This window comes from Chanos chanos, chromosome 8 (assembly GCF_902362185.1).
Source record: "Chanos chanos chromosome 8, fChaCha1.1, whole genome shotgun sequence".
NCBI classification, from domain to species: Eukaryota; Metazoa; Chordata; class Actinopteri; order Gonorynchiformes; family Chanidae; genus Chanos; species Chanos chanos.
In genome coordinates this window covers 25,928,092-25,945,986 of record NC_044502.1, presented here as the reverse complement: position 1 = coordinate 25,945,986, position 17,895 = coordinate 25,928,092, and the positions used below count along the sequence as shown (strand labels likewise).

At 43.3% G+C, this 17,895-nt stretch overlaps 1 protein-coding gene across 1 annotated transcript in view; it reads right to left on the bottom strand.

The window, feature by feature from the left end:
- mink1 (misshapen-like kinase 1) overlaps positions 1–14,917 on the bottom strand; it is a 34,325-nt gene extending 19,408 nt beyond the window's left edge. Inside the window, exons 1-7 of the mRNA XM_030783308.1 lie at positions 14,809–14,917; positions 5,592–5,657; positions 3,058–3,240; positions 2,600–2,710; positions 2,398–2,488; positions 1,470–1,600; positions 1,186–1,240 (exon numbers count right to left, since the gene is read on the bottom strand). Coding sequence (XP_030639168.1) covers positions 1,186–1,240; positions 1,470–1,600; positions 2,398–2,488; positions 2,600–2,710; positions 3,058–3,240; positions 5,592–5,657; positions 14,809–14,865 — 694 coding nt within the window. The 5' untranslated portion in view covers positions 14,866–14,917. The remainder of the gene's footprint in view (positions 1–1,185; positions 1,241–1,469; positions 1,601–2,397; positions 2,489–2,599; positions 2,711–3,057; positions 3,241–5,591; positions 5,658–14,808) is intronic.
- Between the last annotated feature and the right edge of the window lie 2,978 nt (positions 14,918–17,895).

Genomic DNA, 17,895 nt, shown 5'->3' with positions numbered 1-17,895 from the left:
GAGAGACAGAGACAGAGAGTGTGTGCATGTGTGTTAGTGTGTATGTTACATAGACATTGCTTGCCAAGTCGTGTTGTGACCTGCTGTTACACACTGTCCGTGTGAGAGAGTGACTCTGTGAGACAGGGAGTGACTAAGTGTGGAGTTGCATAAGTTATGACACGGGCAACGACAACATCTACTCCTGAAGCTTTACACTGTCTCTTTAGACATTGTGACTTTAAGACATTTTTGACCTTTAGACTCTTCAGACCTGTCGGTCAGGGAAGGTAGTTAATGAGGGAAAGATAGTTCTTTATCGTACTTAAGCTGCGTATAACTGGATTTGTACTCTGAGTATAAACAATATTTCACTTTCTCTTCCACCTAAGTCATTTTCATTTTCTACCTGACTACATCTATAAACAAATGACATACTTTTTACCTCAGTACATTTCTGTTGACATCAGTCATTATTCATTCATTCTGCACAGTCAGCCATAAGCCACTGTTTTGTTTATTTTTATTTTGTGGTAGCTGATTGAACAGGAGGACCAATACCACGGGCTATATTAAGGATCGCTGTGACAGGACTGTACTGATGCGGATGTACATAAACAGGCGCAAGATCGTGTGTACTCACGTGCCCAGCTCAGTGACAGGACCTAACTACAGTACGCTCATAGGCCTTGCTATAGTATCTGCCCTGAATACTTCTGCATGCCAGAGCATTGACTGGAGAATGAATGGCAAATGAACGCCAGGGACTTGGAAATGGCACAGGAGACGACAGCAGAAAGCGAGTCGGTCACCAACAGAACCAGAATAGACAAGCAGCCACGGCCTCATTTAAAAGACATATTTACCTTTACTGGTGCACGATACGCTTCACACAGGACCAAGAGCCTGTTTCATTTACCACAGCACAGGGAAACGAGTGCCTTCAATGATGGTTGTAATCAAATCTCGCTAAGGCCGTGTTCTGGCTGTGTATTATTAACTGCAGTATGTTTTTTTTTATCTCATGCTTAGGAAAACTCAACTTTAATAAAAGTCTGCTGCTGTAAGACTGTAAGACTCAAGTTGGGTTTTTTTTTAATTAATGACTTGCTCTTTTACTAGTCATACTCGCTTTTACAGTGAGCATACACAGGGTCCATATGTGTACATGCGTGTGTGTGTGTGTGTGTGTGTGTGTACACTTACGAGGAGCTCCTTCTGCCATCTCTATGGCTGTGATTCCAAGAGACCAGATATCACTCTATGAAAAAAGAGAAATGAGGATGAAAAGGACTGGGATCATAAGGATATCAAACACACACACACACACACACACGGACACACATACACAGAGGTTTTTAAAGTACATCTCTCTCTCTCTCTCTCTCTCTCTCTCTCTCTCACAAACACCCTAACACCCACCCACACGCGCGCACGCACACACAAACACACACACACACACACACACCCCTGATGTGGTTCACACTCACCCTATAGTCGTAGGTGGAGTCTGGGTTTTCGTCACAGGCAATGACCTCAGGGGCCATCCAGTATGGAGTACCAATGAACGTGTTCCTCCTGCCCACAGTCCGGTCCAGCTGTGCACTCACCCCAAAGTCCACTGCCAAGGGAGAGAGAGAGAGAGAGAGAGAGAGAGAACAGCCAGACTGAACAAAAACACAGATAAAGGAAGCTGTACCATGACAATATGTTCCAAATAAACTTAGATTACCTGCATTGCCTTGAGCGTTTACAAAACAACATATTCACTTTAAAAAAATTTAAGAAGGTTAAACCATAGCAGTAAAACTCTGAGAGTGAAAATGCCCTGATTAAGACATAGGATGTGAGAGGGGAGGAGAGGAGGGGAGAGCAGAGGAGGGGAGAGGAGAAGAGAAGATAAGAGAGGAGAGGGTAAGAGAGGAGAGGAGAAGAGAGGAGAGAAGAAGAGAGGAGAGAACAAGAGAGGAGAGGAAAAGAAAGGAGAGGAGAGGAGAGGAGAAGAGAAGAGAAGAGAAGAGAAGAGAAGAGAAGAGAAGAGAAGAGAAGAGAAGAGAAGAGAGGAAAAGAAAGGAGAGGAGAGGAGAGGAGAGGAGAGGAGAGGAGAGGAGAGGAGAGGAGAGGAGAGGAGAGGAGAGGAGACATGACTGTGGCAGAGCTGTGAGTAGATGTGTCTTAATATGACAAACAGAATTTAGGGCACTACAGCATTAAAACATCTTGGCCTAAATCCACATCATCAAATGACAATATCAGTTTAAGTTTTGGTCAAAAATAAAAAGTCATATGAGGACAAACTGATTTTTTCTCCCCCAACAGGCCACAACCACATTAAAAAGTGACAGGAATATCCACACGAACATGCACACACACACACACACACACACACACACACACACACACACACACACAGCTTACCAAGTTTGACCTCTGCATTCTCTGTCAGGAGCACATTCTGGCCCTTGATGTCTCTGTGAATGACTTTATGCGTGTGGAGGTGAGACAGACCCTGCATGAGAGAGAGAGAGAGAGAGAGAGAGATAGAGAGAGAGAGAGAGAAGCTGTTACTCTGTGTTTGCTCTGGTTTGCTCGTGTGTGTGCCTTCGTGCATCTGACTCACCCTCAGAATCTCTCGGCAGATGTAAGCGATCCAGTCCTCCTTCAGCGAATTACCCTTTGTGTTTTTCACCAGATCTGTCACAGACCCCGCACCACAGAACTCCATCACCAGCTACACACGCACACACACACACACACACACACACACACACACAGACACACACATCCACAGAGGAGATCAGATCCTACATATCTCAATTCAAACAAACATTTCTCCACAAACAAAAACTCAAAGCGGAGCTGTAAATACGTTTGTGATCTTTACTTTAAGGCCTATTATTATTATAAAATACACATACAGTCCAATACTGAGATGATTTTTTAAAGACTCTGTAAAGAGTACAGAGTCTTGTGTGTGTGTGTGTGTGTGTGTGTGTGTGTGGTGTTGATGGTGGTGGTGGTGGTTGGGGCATGGTGGCAGTTGTGGGGGGGGGGGGGGCACAGAGAGGGGACACACACCCAGAGCTGGTCATCATGTCCTGGAGGACTTTTCTTAACGAAGGCTCCATAATAGGTGGCAATGTTACGATGATGGCTGTACTTCTTCAGCATGTTGATCTCCGCCTTTATCTCCTCCTCCTCTTCCTCCGTCACATCCATCACTTTTATAGCAGCCAGCTGGCCTGTCTTCACATGACGGCCCTGATCAACAGAGAGAGAGAGAGAGAGAGAGAGAGAGAGAGAGAGAAATGCCAAGAAATGAAAGTCTGTGACTAGTAGCCAACTCCTGTGGTATCTATAAAAAAAACCAGTCCTGAATAAGTGGAATAGCTGAAATGACTGTAACATACAGATGGAATAGACTTGTCCCTCCCCTGTCTGTGATAGCTGGCACAGAGCATCGACACACACTCTGCATACGGCACTGACACTCTGTGCTTTATTAGTGTGTTGTTTTAAAGTGGCATGTGGCAATCACACTGTCGTCAGACTGGATGGTTTAGTCCACTGTGAAACTGCGTGAGGTCTCTGTTTTCCAAACTCATCTGCCAAGCCTTCGGCGACGTCCTGTGTCAACGACGTCTTATAAGCTGTGTGATAATGCTGTCAGTTAAGACTACTGTCTGTGTTGCTACATGCATAACCTGCACTCTTTCACACCTACGCTCTTTTGTTTTGTTTTTTTCTCCCAGGGTGTGAGAGAATTCTGACTGCATCTCAAAAACAAACATTTGTTACAAAATCTTATCTCTAATCTGAGTCCAGCGAATAGCAGTAATGGAGAACAAACGCAGGAACAACCATCTGTTTGATACTAGTCACATGTTCTTTCTCTCTTGTTTCTTTTTAAACACCTTAAAAGCGAGTGTTCAGAGTGCACAGCTGTCTAAAAATACAAAACGGAGAACTCCTCAGCTTCTGCAGCGTGTTAAACTCAAGTGTTTGGACTGAGGTAATGTTTGATGATCTGTGGCAGTGCGGGTGTGCTGGTATAATTATGGTAAATGTGCTATGCTAACACCAGCAGTCATGCAGATGCTCATTAAACATGTGAAGCGCAGGTTTGCCCTGTAGCTAATTATATGCGTGACCCTCTGTTCAGTTACTGACTATGTCCTTGCGCGCTAAATTACAGTACAATCCGTACTGGCAATTTATGTATCCTCATTAAAATATTATCACTAACTAATCATATTCAGTTTTCACTATTTCTGCTATGTCCATGTTATCATTATTAACTCCCCACTCTCCCTTGTTCTTTTCACCATCCATCAGTCTACACGTCTCACTAATTCCTCCTCCGTTCACCAGGCATGCTTCTCTGATAGTACATACTGTATGCACATGTCCTGTCATACGCATTTAAGTGTGTTTCAGATCTAAAGCTTGAGTTGTTTTTCTCTATGCTGACTGATAGATGGTGTGAATTCTGTGAGCACGGCGTTCCTGTCTTCGGGCATTGCTGTCCTCGGGTGTCCCTGTCTTCGGGCTGATTCTCATTGGTCGTATCAGACTGTGCTGATGCTGATCAGCTGATCATTGGGCGTATCAGACTGTGCTGATGCTGATCAGCTGATCATTGGGCGTATCAGACTGTGCTGATGCTGATCAGCTGATCATTGGGCGTATCAGACTGTGCTGATGCTGATCAGCTGATCATTGGGCGTATCAGACTATGCCAATCAGCTGATCATTAGGCGTATCAGACTATGCCGATCAGCTGATCATTAGGCGGATCAGACTATGCCGATCAGCTGATCATTAGGCGTATCAGACTATGCCGATCAGCGATGCCTCTGGACACTGTCACCTGAGCTGACACTCTCACAGTTCCCCTCTTTTTTCAGTCTTTGAAAACGAGTAGAGTTTTTTTCACCCACATTTAGGTGTTACCAAAATCTTATGGCTTCTTCTTCAAAACGAACCAAGGCTCTGAGCCTAATCTTGCCTTGCATGCTCCTTTAGCTGTTTTCCTCCATAGCTTGACAGTACTTTTTGTCAGAGCTTAATAATCAGGTTTAAATGAGTTTTTGTTCTAAGACCTCATTTTGATCCCACATAACACAGTAGGTTCCATTACTGAGTGGTACATTTTGACACAGATATCAACCGCTATTTCAGAATGAACTGTATTTCTAATAGCACTGAAAAGCCTTTTTGCTGTCTCTTGCAGTTCATTCATGGCAAATCCACAATCACCTCTGTCATGTATAGTTAATCGTATACTCAATATTAGTCATTCCTAGCAACTGGAACTATATTTGGGCCACTGTCACCTGAGTTTTATCTAAAGTATATGAAGTATTTTGGGGTTTTGGGGGGAGAATATTCATCTGACAGAAAAGAGAAGTTTCTAGCACCCTGTCATTTCGGCTGTGGATGAGTCTACCAACAGATTTTCTCACTGTAACTGCAGTAAACAGGGTTAATCCCTTATCCAGGAAAACACACGATGGCAGGACATGTCACCGAGACATGCAAATGGCTCTCACCACAGCTCATACACTCACAAACATTCATTTTCATTTTCTCTCCCTCCCTCGTTCTCTCACCTTGTACACCTGTCCATAGGTCCCATTGCCCACGATCTCCACCAGTTCAAAGATACCAGCAGGGTCCTGGCCAAAAGACAGAGAGGATTAGCCACAGAGAAAGAGAGAGAGAGAGAGAGAGAGAGAGACAAAGAGAGGCAAACAGAGGAACAGTGACATTAAAATGAACAAGAGTAAAACAAATAGGTATATTCTTATCATGATAATTCATGTGCATTATTGTGTTAACCAGACTGTTGAGCTAAGAACCAATACATCTCTTGTATTATAAGACCAGCAGAGAAACAGCTCGACAGAAAAACAAAGAAAGGGGCAAAGACCTGGAGCAGTAAAAGAGAACCAATGTAACCCGACACGGATTTGACCAAAAATACCGCCATGCACACACATGAAAAAGAATAAGGTATACATGTAATTGAATGCAAGACTAAACTACAGCAGTGAAAAAACCTTATCACAATGAGGAGGACAGGAACACACCAATCAGGTGTCTTATATTTTGGCCCATAACTGCCTTCTGTAGGCTAGTTAGATAACTTGGTTATGGGATTTCTCTAGTCACACCTGTCGCATACTGAATTCCCTGTGAAAGCTGGCATGATTATCTGAAAGTTGCTCTGAAATACCAAGACATACTACTTCCTTTTGCTTTCACAGTTTAAATCTGTTTAAACTGTTTTTAAGAACTGATTCTAGACCAGTAGTATGGAGATGCATCATATACAACTCTATAGCGATGATCTAGAGTCAGGTCTTAAAAATTGAACTGGGTTGATCACGCAGATACAGATCTCAGTCCAATCACTGCTCCCATTAGGTAAACAGGGAAGGAGTGTGTTGCTAAAACAAGTAGAGCCAAAGGAAACGACACGCTGTATATGGAATTACACGACTTTATAGAAACCTGTAACGTAACACCAGTACTGCAGAAATGCTAGCCCGCGGTGGCTATTTCTCGTCCGTGATCGTTTCACACGACCCGTGAACCTGAGGATCAGGCTACTTGTGGGACTGGACGCAGGTTAAGCAGTGGAATGGCCGTCGATTGGGGGAAAAAAAAACAAGAATCTGTGTGTTACGTTAAAGTTGAGAGGACAAAAACAGGGCTCTGGATTCTTTTCAAGATGCAAAGTCATCATTAGTCTTATCAATTCAATTCACGTGTGTTTGCGTAGGACTTCGCAAAAAAGCAGCCATCACAAAGACGTGTAACCAGGCTTGAAACCTTTGACCTCCCGGCCCAGAAAGTAAAACACTAACCAAGAAAAAAAAAACTCCACCACGAAGACACAAGGCAAACCACCCATTTAGCGCTGAACGAGAATGACCTCTGAACTGAGAAACTCCATTCAAGTGAATTTTAACTCTAGTGAAGCTAATGTCAGGGTTACTGGCCCTGAAAAATGAGAGCTTTAATTTGATAACACAAATGCGTGTGTTCGGTCTGCAAAAGAAACTTCACAATCATTATCCAATCACAAGCAGCTTTACTGATCCACAGAACTTTGACACATTGACAAGCTTTGGTCCCAGACCATTTGCTGGCCGCTTCCCATCAACTTAAATCTCATTTACTAAGAGTGTGTTTTCATCCATCTCCTCGAGCATGTATGGAACCACATCCTGATGCAAAATCTGGAATTCCAACTGTTCTTATAATGAATTCAATTGGTTCTCAAAGTGAGATTATTTCAATCTCTGTTAAACTGACAGTTCACCCCAACACATTCCAGCGAGTGTCCCCGTTCCACCCAATTTGCTGTACTTATCCTGAAAATCCATATTAAAACTGATCTCAATATCACAATGACTGGAAAAGATCTGGTTCTACTTATGTAGGCCTGAAAGCCAGGTCCTGTTTTTACCATTCATTTAGTGCTAAGGAAAGTATGGGTTTTCACTAAATGATCTCATAGACGGTGGCTTCCTCTTACTGTTTTCACAGTATGAAAGCATCTGTCTACTTGTGGTTTTCAGATGAACTGTCACTTTAAGAGATTTTTATTTTGTGAAAATCTTATATAAGATTTTTCCTCTGAGAGTGTTGTGTTAATTAGACGTAACATGCAGGCACAGGTCATCAACACACAAATCTTAAATCTGGCACACACACAGGCATAGACAGACAAACACACACACACACACACCCACACACACACAGAGAAAGACTCTCTAACTCTCTCTCACACACTCAAATACACACACATAATATTTGCATTAATAACACCTTGTTTTTTATGTTTTTGACCTTTTTTTATTTATCCTACTATCACTCATTTTTCTGGATTTACAGTAAAAGCCATCTTCGTGTCTGTTTTATTTTCCATTTCTGTATGTAAGTATATATGTATATATGTCTGTCTCAACACTGTGTGTACGTATGTATGTATTTATGTATGTGTGTATGTATATATTTATGTGTGTATATATTGCATGTATGCATGTGTATTTATTTGCTTGTTTTAATTTATTTACTTCCTTCTGTGAGGCACTTTGTAAGAATTTTGTTGTGAAAAGCACTACATACATAAGAGTTTTTTTCTGCCCACATAATCTTTTGATTGCAACATTCTGCCTCTTCCAAATCTGCACCCAAGTTGAATTCAGGCCTGTTTTTTTTTTTTTTTACATTCCTTTAGACTCTCTAGAGAGTACGTGCGAGCCTGTCGTGTTTATATTAAAAAAAATGACGCCAGTTTGTGGTTTGACAGCTTCGTTGATACACATACATAATTTTCATTTAATACTTGAAAGGATCTAGGACACAGTAAACAAATAAATAAAGTAATCAGTCTTTTAGCAGTCATTTAACGCGCATGTTTTGGGAACAAAGGGTATTCTCTTCTCAGAAATTAAGAGTAAGATACATTGACAAAATGATGCGAAGTCTGTTACCATTGAAGTACTGACAAACTGAAAACCCCTCTCCGCCTGAGTACTGACTGACTGGTGCTACTTGTCTGTGAACACAACAGTCTGGATAGGTTTTCTAGCTTGCTTCGTAGAACTACAGTGCTCTACAATCACAGTTAAGCTGGGATAATATTGGAAAGAATCATAATGTTAGCCAGTTACTTTAGCTATCTATAATAAATGTCATGCTACTAACTGCTTCAAGGATCTTTCAATGCCTTGATGTTTGTGAATTCTATCGTAAGACAAACTAACAGTAGCCAACTAGCAAAGGAACCGCAAAACATGGTGCTTGGTTAAATAGCAAAATTGTCTGGTGATTTCTACTTTAGGGCCAAAATCAGAATGCTCTATCTGTAGACTATGCGACACAAAAGTAATAAATGACAAAATTAGCTTTCGGTTGTGTGGAAGTGTCTTTTGCACGTGAACCACACGTACTGTACTGTCTGCGAGCATGCCATCTGTTCTCTCACGCAGCCGTAGTTTGAGCCGTGGCCTAAAGACTCCCCTCCTGTGATGCGCATAAAAAAATACGCTGAGATTGTCGTGGACTACAATCACTTGTATCATAAGTACCAGAACGACATACCAAGTACAGTAGCCCACTGCTTTTGGAATGAGCTGAGTAAGTGGATTCCACCTCAGAACCCATATCTGTTAGAATAGTTTTGAATTATATGAAAAAATTGTCTACATATTGTTGTACAGCGGGTTAGATTCTATTCCATGCATTCTATCCCATGGAGAAATAACTAGGGACCATAACAAGGAGAAATTTCCAATATCTAGTTCAGGAACATGGACATACGATACAGTGATCCAGGACAAGACTTAAATATTAAGAGACGTTGCCTCGGCAGTGTCTGTTTCTGTGCTAGAATCTGTGAAAGCTCTAAACATCCAGCAGGAACCACAGGCTCAGCTCTAAACATCCGGCATGAACCAGGCAGGTTCAGCTGCAGTGAAAAGTCAGAATTAGAAAATGGCCAGTGTGTCTATGTCAAAGCTCTGTGGGACCGTTTTTAAGTCAAAAGTGGCTAAAAAAAATGCCAAAGGTCCTACAGCAACCCTTCATTCACTTTTGGCCAATCGGTAATGTTTTAAGATCATCAAAGATTGAACACACACTAGTATAATGTCACTATAAGGATTGGACAGAAAAATCACAGCACCAGCACCATAAATTTGATCAGATTCAACTGAATAAATCACATTAGCTTAGCCTCCCTTAATGCCCTGTACCATTGAAATTAAGATATAACATCTATAAGATTATTTATCTATAGGATTATTCATACATAAGATTACTGATATATAACATCTCTACCAACAGAAGCGTAAGGGCTAAGGGGTGCTCCTATTAGCAACACAGAGGTGCGCACGCACACACACACACACACACACACACACACACACACACACACAGTGATTCAATATTCAATATGGTCTCAGCAAAGCATAGTGGGCGTAGTGGGACTACTGCTCACAACCTTACAATGACTGCCTCTCTCTCATCTACCCCCACTCATCCCTCTCTCTCTCTCTCATCTACCCCCACTCATCCCTCTCTCTCTCTCATCTACCCCCACTCATCCCTCTCTCTCTCTCTCTCTCATCTACCCCCACTCATCCCTCTCTCTCTCTCTCTCATCTACCCCCACTCATCCCTCTCTCTCTCTCTCTCATCTACCCCCACTCATCCCTCTCTCATCTACCCCCACTCATCCCTCTCTCTTTCTCTCTCTCTCATCTACCTCCACTCATCCCTCTCTCTCTCTCTCTCATCTACCCCCACTCATCCCTCTCTCATCTACCCCCACACATCCCTCTCTCTTTCTCTCTCTCACATCTACCCCCACTCATCCCTCTCTCTCTCTCTCTCTCTCATCTACCCCCAATCATCCCTCTCTCTCTCATCTACCCCCACTCATCCCTCTCTCTCTCTCTCATCTACCCCCACTCACCCCTCTCTCTTTCTCTCTCTCTCATCTACTCCCAATCATCCCTCTCTCTCTCTCTCTCATCTACCCCCACTAATCCCTCTCTCTCTCTCTCTCATCTACCCCCACTCATCCCTCTCTCATCTACCCCCACTCATCCCTCTCTCTCTCTCTCATCTACCCCCACTCATCCCTCTCTCTCTCTCATCTACCCCCACTCATCCCTCTCTCTCTCTCTCTCTCTCTCTCTCATCTACCCCCACTCATCCCTCTCTCTTTCTCTCTCATCTACCCCCACTCATCCCTCTCTCTTTCTCTCTCTCTCATCTACCCCCACTCATCCCTCTCTCATCTACCCCCACTCATCCCTCTCTCTTTCTCTCTCTCTCATCTACCCCCACTCATCCCTCTCTCTCTCTCTCTCTCATCTACCCCCACTCATCCCTCTCTCTCTCTCTCTCTCATCTACCCCCACTCATCCCTCTCTCTCTCTCTCATCTACCCCCACTCACCCCTCTCTCTTTCTCTCTCTCTCATCTACTCCCAATCATCCCTCTCTCTCTCTCTCTCATCTACCCCCACTAATCCCTCTCTCTCTCTCTCTCATCTACCCCCACTCATCCCTCTCTCATCTACCCCCACTCATCCCTCTCTCTCTCTCCCTCTCATCTACCCCCACTCATCCCTCTCTCTCTCTCTCATCTACCCCCACTCATCCCTCTCTCTCTCTCTCATCTACCCCCACTCATCCCTCTCTCTCTCATCTACCCCCAATCATCCCTCTCTCTCTCTCATCTACCCCCAATCATCCCTCTCTCTCTCTCTCTCTCATCTACCCCCACTCATCCCTCTCTCTCTCTCTCTCATCTACCCCCACTCATCCCTCTCTCTCTCTCTCTCTCTCTCTCATCTACCCCCACTCATCCTTCTCTCTCTCTCTCTCTCTCTCTCTCTCTCATCTACCCCAATCATCCCTCTCTCTCTCTCTCTCTCTCTCTCATCTACCCCCAATCATCCCTCTCTCTCTCATCTACCCCAATCATCCCTCTCTCTCTCTCTCATCTACCCCCACTCATCCCTCTCTCTCTCATCTACCCCCAATCATCCCTCTCTCTCTTTCTCTCATCTACCCCCACTCATCCCTCTCTCTCTCTCTCTCTCTCATCTACCCCCAATCATCCCTCTCTCTCTCATCTACCCCCACTCATCCCTCTCTCTCTCTCATCTACCCCCACTCATCCCTCTCTCTCTCGCTCTCTCTCTCTCATCTACTCCCAATCATCCCTCTCTCTCTCTCTCATCTACCCCCACTAATCCCTCTCTCTCTCTCTCATCTACCCCCACTCATCCCTCTCTCTCATCTACCCCCACTCATCCCTCTCTCTCTCTCTCTCTCTCTCTCTCGCTCTCATCTACCCCCACTCATCCCTCTCTCTCTCTCTCTCTCTCTCTCATCTACCCCAATCATCCCTCTCTCTCTCTCTCTCTCTCTCTCTCAGAGGGATCTCAGGAACTTAGTGCTTACAGTAAACCCAGTCAGAGAGAGAGACTGGTCGGGTAAGACACAGTAAACCCAGTCTGGGAGAGAGACTGGTCGGGTAAGACACATATGGAAATGAGAGCCTGATGCAAACTACAGCTGCTCTCAGAGAGGCTGCAGAAACAGGAAGACATCAAAGCAAACACAGCACTCCCCTAACATACAGAGACCTGTCCTTCTTTTATAAATGACTCATCCTTCTTAAACTATGCTCAAACAGCAAGAACCACCAACAACCACCTAACCAATCACACAAACAAACAGAATCCCATCAAAAAACACACACAGCGCTGGTGATGTATTCATGTAGCGTTGGCTGGTCTCGCCAACACACAGGCTGGTGTTAAGGCAAGCCCTGAGTGACAGCCAGAACATGGCACAGTTATGATGTGTCTCAGTTAAATGAGGTGAATGCTGAGAAAGAGAGAGAGAGAGAGAGAGAGAGAGAGGGAGAGAGAGTTATATAAAAAAGGATTTGAAAAACAAGAGATGGAAGCTTGATTAGTCATCAAATGGAAGATCCTGAAAGTTATAACACCCATGTCTATACGCATAGGAAACCAGTGTCTGACCCTGGATACAGACGTTATAGTGTGTGTATGTGTATGTGTGTGTGTGTGTGTGCATGAGTGAGAGAGAGAGAGAGAGAGAGAGCGAGAGAATACGCAGCAGGTGAGAGAGGTGAAGCCCACGTCCTACTCAGTGAGTGGGAGGAGAGCAGTGAGAGTGAGGTAAGGAGAAATGAAGAGAAGCATGGATAAAAGAGGCAAACATAGTCTATAGACTAGTGACCTCGACCCAAAGAAAAGAAAACAAACAAACAAACAAATACACACACCAGCACTGAGAAGAGAAGAGAGATCCAGTCATAGACACTGGGAACCTAATCTTTAAAGGAACCCAACCTGGCTTTTCAAACAAAAAGCTCACTCACAAATACCAAAATGCAGAAGGGCCAAGTACGTGGAGAAAAGCAACATGAAAAGTAAATAAATAAAACAATAAAAAACTGACATGAGCATAAAGTTTCCGAGACCCCAGAAACATTCCTGTAAATAATGCCCAGTTTGTGATGGGGACAGTGTGTGCTGGTGAGAAGAGATGAGCGAAAACAGAGCCCCACTCTGCTGAATGACCTCACTCTCCTGGCACTCCACTGTTCCACACCAACAGGATGTCCCCAATACAAAGGTAACCAAACCACAAACCAATCACTTCAATCATCACTGATTCCTACATTTACTCAAAATATCTTATTACACATCACATTAATACATTACTGATGGCACAACAACAAAATATTGGATTTTTATCTGCAGTGAGAAATATGAAAAAAAAAAAAATAGGCTACTTCTTGAAAAATATCCAGTTCCCTCAATTACCCTGTAAAGGAGCAAGTGAGAAACTAATAGCTGTATTTCCCGTTTTGCTCACATCTGAGATAAACAGAGAGATATCTGTGACATTTGCAGGTTTATTTGACTCAGTGCCATACTTACAGACTACTTGGTTACAAACACTAGGTTATATAGCCTGTGTTTGTACATTATTACCTGGTGTTTATGTGCGTGTGTACGTGTGTGTGTTTGTGTGTAGCAGAGAGTGGGTGTTATATAGGACAGCTATCAAACAATGAGCTGAAGTGAATCATCCCTCTCACAGCTCGCTCTCTTGCTCTCTCACTCTCTCTGAGAAGAGAATTAAACAGCAGTGCCTGGAGAACTGTGGCCTGTAACTAACTGTACCAACTCACCAGAAAGGACAGAAAGAGTAGAAGGAAGAGAGAAAAAATAGATGAGCACAGCCACTACATATTCCCAGAGAGAGAAAAAAACAATGACTCCCTTGCTCACCTTTATTACAATAAGGAAAAAAGAAGCCAGATTCTTCTAAGGACAAAGGCTGAGGCCCTTAAACTGGATCTCACCAAATCCAACAGGTTATCCCACACGCCAAGGCCCGTTACAATGGGCCTGAATGGGAAAAGGAAATCTGGACTGATTCTAAGCAGGCCTAATGAGTACTGATGGGGTGATAATTAGCTTAGCTGTCAGTGGTGGATTTCAGTGACTCGCCTAGAGATACTGGGTGACTGAAACACAACGTTCATGATTTATGCTGGAGGAAAAAGTTTGGATTAGAGACATACATGTATGGGCCATAATTATTATGCACCATTTTTGTATGCGGAAAGTATCGATTTTCACTTCATTTCACGTTGCGTGAGCGCTTTTAGACTTCTAATAACGTATGTACATCTTAAATATAACTTAACGAGTAAAGGTTGTATTGAGCAAGCATTACATAGGTTCTATGTGAAAGACAGCCTTAGAGAAAGAGAGCATTTTTTCCCTCACCTTATTTCCTGTAACGAACAGGCGATACAAATAGATAAACAGATCTAGCTGATATACAGACAGACAGACAGATATAAGATTTTAGCAGATGAAGTCTGAGTACAAGATCACAAATTAACCGAAGGCCTTTATTGACGTCCTCGGCTCATTTGACAGGTGAGCAGGCCCAACATCTCAACAAAAATAAGCAGTATCTAAACAGTGAGATGGATCAAGGCGCAGCCTAACGCAGCTTTCATTTTCTCCTCACAAGAGCTGTCAACAGACCCACGGGAGGAAAACAAAAACTACATAATTCTAAAAAACACGTTAACGTTCCGACATACAGGCTACATATTAACTGCAGGCAGACACGAAATGCAGACCTTTAAGCGCTATCCTGCTATTTACATTGTGTAGGACAGTCTGAACTTTAATCCATATATGTATAAGTATAAAGGAGACTGCGATGAAAGTATACTTACCCGAAGGGCTGCTAGATCGATGTCATCCAAGCTCCGTGTAGGTGCGTTTTCTGACATTGTGATTAAAAACACGGACAGCTAACGTCTAAAATCTGTTCTGAAGAGAAATGTTTCTCTACAGTGATTTCAATAGTCGTTTACAAAAAATAAGAGGCAGTTCAGTTAATTGTGTTGTTGCTCCTGTGAGGACATTTAAACACGAAGGACGAGAAAAGCAGTTTGTTGAAAAAATCCTTCCAGATTGTGGAGTTTCTTCCAAGCGAAGTAGTCCTCCTTGTTTTGACGTGATGGCTGAGCGATCTTGAATAGAGTGCGCTTATTAGTAAATAGCTAACGTTAGCTGTTTTGGTATAATCGTCCAGATTGCATCGTAACGTTACATTAATTTAAAGTGGCACTCCAATCACGCTCAAAACCGATATTGTCTGCTGTACTGCACTTCTTTACTGCGTTCATTTTGGCAGCACTGCGTATCCGCACTTCTCGAATGTGAGCCAACCCCACCTTAGAAAACAAGGTGATCTCCGAGCACAATGGCAAGGTATCGCCTATTCCCTAAATCGCTCCCAAAGTTAAGATAAGCAGCCGTTTAGCTGTAAAGCCAGGCTAATAAACCACAGCGCCCGCGGTGGGTATCCGCATCAGCCCCGCCGAGCTGCCATAACAGTGTTGTTACCAAGCTACCCACGCACAACGTTTAAAATAAGATTTTTGATTACATTTCACAAGCATTACTCGGGTCAGCAGTCGGAAACAGCTGTTGGAAGTCTTTTAAAAAATCTCAACAATGTCAGTAATGCACCACGCTTGGACAATAATGTTTACGTCGAATATTTTGCCCAGCTCAAACTTTCATTCCGTTTAGCGACCTGCGTTGCTCGCTGTGCGCAGAGCTCCTGCCGATTCCCCTGGCGAGGAGGGGGAAAATCCTAAATAACAAATACCTATGGACTTGAGTCTTCAGTTTTAAGGCGTGTTACTGAATTTGCGTTGGAAGGTGTGATAATGCCATACTTTCTGTGTCGATAAATTCATTCAAAAATCCAATTTCAGCTTGAATGCTATGCAGCTTTAATGCAACCTCAAAAAATAACTTGTTACGACGCGGCTCCTAGCAAACTTGTTTCTCGCTTAGTTTTGGTATGCTCCTTCTTGTCTCTGAGGTCGCGTTATGACGTTTCTGCTCAGCAAGTACACACAACACTCTTCCCAGATCTTTCCTTTTTTTCTTTTCCTCCCCCCTTACTTCTTGTTCCTGTCTTCCTGGACTGTAAAAGTGCTACGGTACTACAACAGGGACAAACTACCTGACTAGCTGCTAATCGAGACAGGTGGTGCCACTGTAATCGTATCTCCCTCGGTCCGAATACAGTAGGCTACTGTTTTGACTCTGTACACGCCTTGACTGTGACGAGCACGATGATCACTTTCACACGTCAACTTTTCTTTCGTCAAACAAATCATACAACTAATGCAGAATCACAGTTTTATTTGAAAGATAAGTACACGAACAAATTGACAGTTATTACATAAATGTAAAAAAAAAAAGAAAGAAAAGGAAAGGAAAGGAAAGGAAAGAAAAGAGAAAAGACAAAACATTTATGTTGTCTATGTAATGTCATTATAAACTATGCGTATTGTGTCGTAACTACGCAAGTTGTAATCATGTAGCTTACGTTTACCAACGCCATCGAGACAGGAATTCATCTTTAACATGAAGTAAACCACTGTATAAAACAACTGGCTAGAATTCCAAAAGGTAGCGCTAACGTGACGCACTTTTAAGACTTTTTGTTCCTGACTCTTACAGCATCTGAATTAGACTTCTTTAAAATTCTAAAAGAAACTAAAACTGTGCACTGATTATCTCTTGGCACTGTAAAAACAGCGAGTTGAAGGTAAAATTAACTTAGTCGATAGCATTTAGATTCATTAATGTGGCTGGAATGCTGTTGGACTTGATAAGATCTTAGCCGTGAAACACTCGGTGCAGGCACACACAGGTGAGTGCAGACATGCGTGGTTGAGTATTATTGTGCAGTGGAGGTAACCCCCTAACCCTCTGTAACGACTGCTTTGCGTTATATAAGCCTTTTCATCTTGTGCTCAGCTCACAGGTTGTTCTGTAGAGTAGTGGTGACTAAACGAGGCAGAGGCATAGTTAATAATGTGTTGCTGTAGTCCTTCCCTCCTCTCCCTCTCTTTCACTGTGATTCCCCCTCTCACAACACTAAAAGTGGAATCTTCTGGACCACTGACAACACCATTACATAACAATAATTCACTTGGTTGCTATAGTGATGGGGACCCAAAAAAATAGACAAAATGATTAATGCAAAGCCACACCACCCCTTTGACTATCACTGTGTGTTCTCTATAGCCACTCTTTTCTGTCTTTATGCCCTTTACAAGCCTCCAAAAAATATTTACTCTCTCTCCTATCTTTCCAAAAACACCATTACAGACTGTCCTTGCCCTCCACCCCAGTCCCTCCTCGCCCTTTCCTGTCTCCGCCCATTTTTCCCATTTACCAACCCCCCCCCCCCCATACCATCTCTCCACTTTTCAAAACTTATTATTTATCTGTGCTTCTCTCCTCCATTCTCTCTCTCTCTCTCTCTAAACTGCAGCAACCCAGTCAGCTCTTTATACCCGTCACCATAACAACCACAAATGTTCTGACAGATTTGCTGGCACTGCAATGAGAGGTGTAGTGCTAGAGAGAGAGAGAGGGACAGAGAGGGAGAGGGAGAGGGGGAGAGAGAGAGAGACAGAGAGAAAAAGATGTTATCCACCCACACCCTTGCAACAATAAACGTACGTTCCGTTCCTCAATCATCCAAGACACTGCACTTCTGCTACCTCACTCCTCTCCTCTCCTCTCCTCATTCCTCTGTTTTTTTCTCCCCTTATCTAGCTGCTTCAGCTATCACCACAGATAAACAGCACAGTTTAGCCACCGCCATCTTACACACTGAGACCTGAAGCCCACCCTGTGTGAGTTCAATGACGAACACTATCTGGTTGTCCAAGTACCCCAGAGAGATGAGAACACCTAACATTTCAGTAGTAGCTAGTCTCATAACA